We start from the raw sequence: 8,664 nt of genomic DNA, 5'->3' as shown, positions 1-8,664 counted from the left end.
ATTTAATTTCACAAAATTAAATGTCTCGTCACATTTATTGTTTGGTCAAAATCCATTGACCGGGCATATTTAATCCATGATTTTTACAGTTCCCGACGATACAATCAAGCTTAGGCTATTCTCATTCTCATTGTCGGGGATATGCTAGAGATTGGTTTGACGACCTTGAGTCGGGATCGGTTACAAGTGACATACTTGGATTTTACATGGTTTAGAGGGTGATTTTGTATGAATTTGATCATATTTTCTCTATTATTGGGCGTGTTTATATCTACTTCTCTATTATGTTGGTATGTTGACCATTTTGTTAAGAATATATAGAAAAAGGTACAAAATATGTAGATGTACAGCAGCCTTGGTTTGAGACAATTTTTAGTGGAGATTTTGAAGTCCAATCAGCCCCTAATGCATATCAATCTCTTCGCCTTTGAAAGAGCTTCGCATGAGTATCTCGCACGCCTCAATTGGAGTTAGTAGAAGAAGTTATGGTAGTTATAAGAACACTGCGCGTTACCAGAAACTTTCACGCTGCCGGGTGAATTATTACCCTGTAAATTCACCCGGCCGGGTACGTTGATCCTCCGCTGAAAAGGTCAGAAACTGGTCGAAAATCATCACCCGACTGGGTGATTTTTACCCTTTATAATTTCACCCTGCCGGGTACGTTGTTTTGGCATAATTTTATCATTTTTGCAAAACAATTGGAACGCCACACTTGTAATGAGACGGAGGGAGTATAAATTATATACATGTAAATAAAAATCATAAACTTTTATTTTAATTGATCAGAGCATCCACAAAATTTTTGTAGTACTATAAAAGTAGTCAAATACATAAGGAACAAAACCATACACAACATATGGTATTACCGTGCCTGAACATAAAGCTTATGTAGTAGTAAATGGAAAAAAAAGCTACCCCTTGAGGAGTCCTAGTTCTTCCATTTGAGCTCGGAGATCCGAGCTGCTGCATCCTTGGGAGGTACGGGTAATATTGGGGCTGTCGTTGCATATAACGTCAGCAAGTGGGTAGCTCCGGTTGGCATGGAGGCCACTCGCGCTGCTGCAGACGCCACTCAATACGACAGACTTGTGGATGCCTCCGAGCAAGCCTTCATAGTCGGTGTCTCCACTTTCCCCAACAAAGACCACCACTTTTGACAAGTCCATACCCCACCGGAGATACAAATACCTGAACAACAAGTTCCTCATAATGATTTACTGTCTCATTTCCATTATTACCTAATTGAGCATGTCTATATTCAAATGTGTGATGCACAAGGATATATTGATGTGTGATGCACAATGACCTCTTTTGCTCAAACTATTTAGTTGGGATGCAAATCCAAAGGTTAATAAGAGATTACACACCAAGAATGGTATTATTCTGACTTAGTCCAATATTTTGAATAAAAAAGGCATGACAAGAAAGATATATTGATATTAATGTTTACCTTAGAGCTTGGGAACGAGACGCCAGGACTGGGATTACGTTTATCTTGCTTCCATTTTGACAATAGATAACATTACAACGTAATGCCTGGATTCTCATTAGCTTTCTCACCTCCCTCACAGGAGGGATCTGCAAACAAAAAAATAAGTTACTATCAAGTTGCATGATGCCAATATTGATACAAGCCAATAAAAGACATGCTAAATAACAACTAATATTTCAAGCTTGAAATGCGATAGGCCTCAATACTCTAAAAGGATGAAACAAAATATGACTTTACCACTCCAGGCTTCTGAACTTTAAATGAGTAGCAGTAGTCAGCTGAAGTTTCTTCATCTTCAACAACAATGTGTTCTTCCTTCCCTCCTTTTTTATCAGTTATAGAAGCTGCCCAACGTACTAATGTCTTTCTCAAACCCTCACCGCCCCAACGGTACTCAATATGTGAGTGATAATATAAGTCAACAACAAACGGGCTGTCTTCTGAATGAAGAGATGAATAGTAAAGATCACCACCACTGTTGCAAATGAACGAGTCAAAGTCAGTAGGTTTCAGTCCTTCGGATTCCAGAAAGGCACGTATTTCTCTAATGTTGAGTGATGTTGCTAATATAAATCCCACTGAGCCTTCGGTCCTTTCTGTCTCTAAGACCTCAAAGATCTTCCTAACTGTTTCAGCAAAACCAGAACTTCCATCAGAGTCCACAGCAATCACAATAATGTGTTTCCTCCTCCTAAGTGCAGGGAACTTCTGATCTCCTTTTTCAGTAGTAGAACCAGATTTCTGAGCACTCTTTGCCATACCCTTCGACCATGTTTGCATAGCATTTTCTATCTTGCTTCTTTGATCTCCCGAGTCTAAGGAACCATCAATATTTTCTCGGATGTCCTTACTTCCATCAAATGAGAATTTTAAGTTCAACGATATGTCATGTATGTCCCTCAACGAGTCACTAGGTGAATCTGACTCAGAACTTTCATCATCACTGCCGTCATTTTTGTTCTGCAGCCAGCGAGGTTTCCTTGGTTTGCAACTTGCAATTTTGGAGAGATACGTTTTACAATGTTCAGGCCATGAGAAAAGATGAATATTCTTCAATCCATTTGCTCGACATTTAGCCCAGAGATGCTTATCAGCAACCAGCTTCAAAAGAGCATCGGCTATAGCTTGCTGATCATGGGGATCAACAAGGATACTGTTGTCCAGTACCTACAACCAGCAAACGTAACCAATCATATATAATCTCTAAAAGAAAAATTATGTCCCATGAATCTTTATAGAAAGAGTACTATCAGAAGAAAGTAAAATACCCTATCTATGTCAACAGGGCCACCATTTTTGGTTGCAACAATAGGTAAACCATGAGCCGCAGCCTGTTACAAAAATCACATTCGTAACCAACAGAAAATTGTATGTATCAAAACTTAAAAATTGTAATTACAAGGGATACCTCAATCAATGTAAGCCCAAAAGGTTCGATAAAAGCTGGATTTATGAAAACCCCCTGTCAAAAGTAATACGCTTAGGCTTTAACTATAACGGTGTTTTGTAAAAACCAAATAAAGGAAACCAGAAAAGTTGTGTCCGAGGAAACACCAAGGGAAAACAAGAAAATAAATAACACACATGTTGTAACATAACATTAAGGAGGAGTTTCACAAACATAAGAAAAACAAAACCTCCAAAATCCTAATTCCTAAACATTATTGAAGGACAGTGTGAGATTTCAATTTCCAGTTTTCCAGTGTTTTGCATCTTTTGACAACTTTTCGTTTTTGTTACCTTTTCATATACTGACAAGCATAAATTCCTTCACCCTTTCTGCATGGTTAACCATATAGCTCATGCAAGCAAGTCATCGGTGCTCGTCTAATAAAGGGTTTCAAATTCTTGCTTCTCTCTTCCATAAGAAGTAAAATTTTATTTCATTCTCTTCACAGTTTAACATCATTCCATGGTTTTTAGAGATTGCAGACGAGTCAAGTGCGGAAAGATCCAAAACACATCTGCCCACTTCTATGAATTCACATTGAAGGGCTGAATTAGTTATTTCAGTATAGAAAAAGTTACACCAGCTTTCTCAAATGTGTTTCTACAAAATAGCAAGATGTTATGTAGAGAATATTCTGAAATGTAAATTTTTCTTTGGGAAAATATCTACTACTCAAAATATCTGCAACATCTTGAACAAAGACATTTCACTCATGACAGACACCTCCAAGAAACGCAATCTATTAGGTCGAACTAGTTGCTAAGAAGCACAAAAAAGGAATTAGAACCTTGTTGCAATTCTAAAATTCAGTTTTAGGACCAGTGGTACTGAAAACACTAAATCTGGAAGCTACTGACTCTAATAAATAATAATGCTTGATTAGCATGGGTAATCAGTTCGAAACCAAGAAATGTGAGGGTACCTTGGTCTTTGCTGCTAGACGATAGATGTCAGGAACATCTGACTGCTTGTGGTGTTTAGGATATGCTACTTGCCCATAGAGATCGTACTTATCAATCAGCTTGAGAATTGACAGAAGAACAGAAGCATTTGGGCCTGACATTTCATCAATATTATCACGACTTCCCATTATTAAAGTCTGCAAAGACAGAAAATTAGTAAATGTAAAACAAGAGTGTAGTAATCAGATGAGAAAGCATTCACCAATTCAAGTATTTCTTACTTACAAGATTAGCAAGCTCCCTTAAAGGTCTGCACTCCCCAAATGCTTTCACTAAGGTTGTCAGATTTTTCTTTGGATCTGGCCTGGCAAGTGCAAGAATCATAGGCTTCCTTGGGTTTGAAAAGAAACGCATTATCTGTATCCCATAGATACAATCCTCATTAACAGAGTACACTCTTAAAACTTTCTCATATAAACTCAATTATCTACTAGACACTTGCCAGAACTTAGAAACAACTATAAGCAGGGAAAGGGGTTAATATATTTCACATATAGTTAGCAATAGAATCAGAAGAAAAACTCTTGCCATATTACTGGTTTAGTGCATGGATTATATGTCTAACCTCAGTCCAGATTGGTGGATCCGGAGAGTTTCCATCTTCGTCTGGTTCAGGTTCAGCATCCATGTCTCCATCATGTGGGATTATGTGATGAAATTCCATTCCAGGTGGTATTACCTGAAATAATAAATTCATTTAGTGTAACAGTACGAGTAATAAGATTTACCTCAAACTGCAATGTGGAAAAAGCAGTTTAAAATTCATTGATGAAGTTCTGAAAATATAGGGACATATGATGTACAGGAATCAATTCAAGATAAATCATTAGAAGTTTTCTCAAGCTGAAGGAGAGGAGAGGTTGGTATGACTGGCTGAGACATATGATGGTAGCGCGGATCAGTTGCATAAAGCAAGATACTTGGTTGCAGCATGTTTAATCATTAAAGCAAGAAAGCAGTTTCTTTTCTTTTTTTTAGAAGTTGGAGGTGGAATCATTTTGAAAGAGGAATGCAAAAACTGCCTCTGGCATTATTGTCAGTGAAATCCCCACATTGAGTTGTGCACCGATAAATCTTTGGCAGATCTGAATCAAATTAAAACACAGCAAGCAAACACATTCACAGCTTTACACAACAGCCTATGCAATATGTTACCAAGAAGAAATATGAATCAACCAAAGCTGCAGAACTAAGTAATTCTCAGCTTCAATCACTAACATATGAAATTAAATAGATGAAATCTAGTCAACTTCATCTCTGAAATACTAAAATGTACTTACAACCATGCGAGGCATGAACCTTCCATAGCAGTTCACATTACGCTTAATCCTGGCTCGTAATTTACGCTCTAATATGGGGTCAAAACCATCATATAACCGCCACTGCTCCTCTATCTCCTGTCTGGTGCTAGTAATAACTATTTCAGAGGCATCGAGGGATAACTCTTCTGCCTCTATTCTTCGCATGATTTTATAAGTAGAGTTGATCTCATCCCTCGATAGTCGGCCTTGTCTCAGAAGTTGTTCCAGCTTATCACGGCCAAATGAATGACCAGTAAAAAGCATGGGAACATTCAGGGCACCAGACAAAAGGGCAGCGGAGTCACCTGCATCCGCATAGTGACCATGGATAGCTACAGGCCAAACTGGATGTCCATTTCCAATTTGTTCACCAAGAACTTTTGACATCTGAATAATATGGTTAAGAGCACCATCTACAAATTCAGGGATGTATGGCCATAGTAGCTCTTTTTGTATATATTTATCTTTTGGCCCAAAAGGGACGCGAACTATATAAGCACCACTACTCTCCCCCATCTCATCCATCAAACCCTCAGAATTTCGTGGTGGCAGCATCTCCGTGGGTTCACCGTAACTCCAGTCTACTTCCGGCGATGATACTTGTCTTGTTAGTAGATCAACGCGATATACACCTGGAATTGAACCTAGAGCTCTTGCCAATTCAACAACATACTTTACCTGAAAGAAACATTGAAGATGATCATCCTTACCAGACACAACTTAAACAAATATTAATGAGAACAAGTTCAGAAGGATCAGGCTGTACCTGGCCACCAGTATCAGAATCACGGCCAAGCTCCATGTTTTCACCACGTATCAAACCATGCAGGCTGCAAGAGTCTAGTTGTCAAGAAATCATGCAACTAAGTACAAAATTATTTTTTAAAATAATTTGATAAAGGCGTCAGATAAATGAAACTTGCATGCCCCAAAATTCAGAAACCTCTCATTCATTGTTTTGCTGACTCAAAATATGGTAACAGTTTTTGTTGAACTTCACACTGGGTGGTAACAGAATGTACATATGTTTGACAATTGAACTGGAGAGCATGGAAGCCGAACAAGTACTCAAGGCATGATAACATTTATATTAATTGTTCGCATCCCAGTAGAAAACATAAACCATACCTAATCAATACAATGTACAACTTTTTCCCCTTCTGTTGACTAGCCCAGGCCTCCATGGTTTCAACTGAACTGATTCTAGGCAGCCGGGCTTTATTGGTTTCACCATGAGATGAAAGGTCACTAACTATATCCCCTTTCTCTCCCTCAGATAGGTCCTCAGACATATCAGCAACTGCTTCTCTCCGACCTCGTTCTCGCTCAAGCCGCCGTTTGTTCCTTCTCTGTGCCTCCTCCCCTTCGAGCTAAAAACAATAATTACTTTTAAACGTTTTTTATGCACAACACAAATTTGGCCTTATAACAGAAGAGTATCTGCAAGTGTTGAACAGATCCATGCCAATAGCAGTTTGGCATGATTCTGTCCTATATTTGACTTCAAAGCAAACATGAAAATAACACGCATAACTGCTAAGAACTAATAAACCTAATGGGGGAGAAAATTTCCAGAAATCATCAAGTATTGATTATGTAGCATCTAAGAAACACACTACAATTAAGATAATTCACCACCCCATACTTTAGTCTGTTAACTGTTTCTAGTAAGTAAAACGTCCGGTTATAAGTTTCAGGATCCAACTACAATAAACAAATATGTTAACACATATAATTAATTCCAAGACATATATCGTAGTAATCCTGCAAAAAATAGCAGCCATAGCAGTTTGAGTCTATAGTATTTCCAGTCAGTGATCGCCTATTGCAAAGCAACATTCGGAGACAATAATGAATTGAAGCTACCGTACATGGTCACAATAAGCTTTTGAACAAGAGGCTAAAATAGAAACGTTGAAGCATGCTAACCATGGCACATGAAATAAATACACTGATGAAAGACGACAGAATGTTTTCCAATTTATTCCACATTGAGACTAGGATTGCAATTAAACTCTGTTTTGATTACCTTCATACTTGCATTTTTCTCTTCGTGTACAGTATAGCTAATCGTACTTTTATTTCACCATGACATTAAGCAGCAACGAACTAAATAGCTAACAATCATAATGGATTTCCAATAACTAGCTTGCATTACTACAGATTTAGTATCAATTTCATGCTTCCAAACAAATACTATTATACTGGGAAAAAAAGCATAATTCATGCTTCCATAATCAGAAAGAAAAAAAAAGTTGTCACCGTAAATAGCTCTTAATCAAAATTAATTCATTATTGAAAATAGAAAAAGGAAAGAAAAAAAGAAAAAAAAAAGGACCTGCTTTTTCTGGCGAGCCAAATTCCAAATCCGCCAGCACATGTTCTCCAGCCTCGTATTCCTCTCCTGCGGACTCCGCGTCGCCTGCGCCTACAAATCAAATCTGCACATTACGCATCAAACGCAAATACACATTTGCAGAGTGGGAGAGGAAAATCGCAGTGAGAATTAGTAGTAACATACTCGGAGCCACGTGCGGTGGAAGTCGGTCTCATCGAATCCGGTAATGACCTCCTCGACGAAGTATCTGGTAGGGCTGAACCTCCCCCTCTCCCGCAGCAGCAGAGACGACTTTGCTTCGTCGATGCCGGGGCCAACATCTAGAATCGCTTCCAAGTAGCTGTTTATCCAATCATTTCCCGCCATCGATCTATCACTTCTGTTTTGTTTTCGGAAAATTGATAAATGATGATGATGATCAGGGTACAGAGAGATGGGGGAGGATGTTTCTGGAGGTGGTGAGTGACTGAAATAAATATAAATTGTAGAGAGAGAAAATGAAAGATTCTACGAATGTTGAAAGAGAGAGAAAGAGAGATGACTCGGTTGTTACGTTTTGGGATTATACATTTTGTAAGTTTGCGTATCAATACTTTAAAGTGGAGACTAGGCTCATCCACTCTATGCGACCTCGTCCGACCCCCTTTTTTTATCCACAACCCCAATTTTTTGTCCACAGACCTAATTTTTTATTTCCGGCATTATAAGCAGATACTTTCAATAGCTCCGAAATTTTATAACTAATTTTCATTTTAATTTTTTCATTTCGTTTTTAAATCAGCGGAATTGAAATAATTACGAAACGAGTTAATTGAGACCGAATATTCGTTTTTAGAGAGTGAAAGTGTAGATAGTTAATGAAGGGAGAGTGTGTGAAAATGGTGAAAATGGAGGGTGGAGGAGTGGTATTTATAGGAGAAATTTTCGAAATATAAAAAAAATCGAGGGGGCTAAGGCGAGCCGGCCGTCGCCCCACTATAGACCGGCGCGCCTATCCCCCACCGCCCCGTCCTCGCCCCCTATCCGCCGCTCCCTCGTCCGCCCCACTCTGAATCGTCCGCCCCGGGGAGGACGTTCCGCCCACTATACATCGCCCCCTCGTCGCCCCCTCCGAGCCG

At 38.9% G+C, this 8,664-nt stretch overlaps 1 protein-coding gene across 2 annotated transcripts; it reads right to left on the bottom strand.

Annotated features, from left to right (window-relative positions):
• Positions 1-750: 750 nt before the first annotated feature.
• LOC121751659 (probable sucrose-phosphate synthase 1) lies at positions 751-8,092 on the bottom strand. Of its 2 annotated transcripts, none has more exons than XM_042146457.1 (13): positions 7,730-8,092; positions 7,547-7,636; positions 6,337-6,578; positions 5,975-6,038; positions 5,188-5,886; positions 4,473-4,586; positions 4,133-4,264; positions 3,868-4,044; positions 2,904-2,957; positions 2,764-2,826; positions 1,733-2,662; positions 1,454-1,581; positions 751-1,191 (listed from the first exon to the last, which is right to left on the bottom strand). In XM_042146457.1, the coding sequence occupies exons 1-13, from the start codon at positions 7,910-7,912 to the stop codon at positions 915-917; spliced, it is 3,153 nt and encodes a 1,050-aa protein (XP_042002391.1). In that variant the 5' UTR covers positions 7,913-8,092; the 3' UTR covers positions 751-914. The 2 variants fall into 2 exon arrangements, with proteins under 2 accessions (XP_042002391.1, XP_042002392.1); XM_042146458.1 differs by having other exon boundaries at positions 7,547-7,649; positions 7,730-7,871.
• Between the last annotated feature and the right edge of the window lie 572 nt (positions 8,093-8,664).

The sequence above is a fragment of the Salvia splendens genome, chromosome 10, assembly GCF_004379255.2.
Source record: "Salvia splendens isolate huo1 chromosome 10, SspV2, whole genome shotgun sequence".
Taxonomy (NCBI): domain Eukaryota; kingdom Viridiplantae; phylum Streptophyta; class Magnoliopsida; order Lamiales; family Lamiaceae; genus Salvia; species Salvia splendens.
The sequence above is the reverse complement of the archived record's forward strand: the minus strand, read 5'-3'. Positions and strand labels throughout refer to the sequence as shown.

Bases quoted from the DNA above. Each gene is read 5' to 3' on its own strand.
- LOC121751659 (XM_042146457.1), bottom strand. From the start codon at position 7,912: ATGGCGGGAAATGATTGGATAAACAGCTACTTGGAAGCGATTCTAGAT. The intron at 7,637-7,729 runs GTATGTTACTAC...TTTGATTTGTAG, and splicing joins TCCACCGCACGTGGCTCCGA to GCGCAGGCGACGCGGAGTCC. The intron at 2,958-3,867 runs GTACCCTCACAT...TACTTTTGACAG, and splicing joins GTCTAGCAGCAAAGACCAAG to GGGGTTTTCATAAATCCAGC.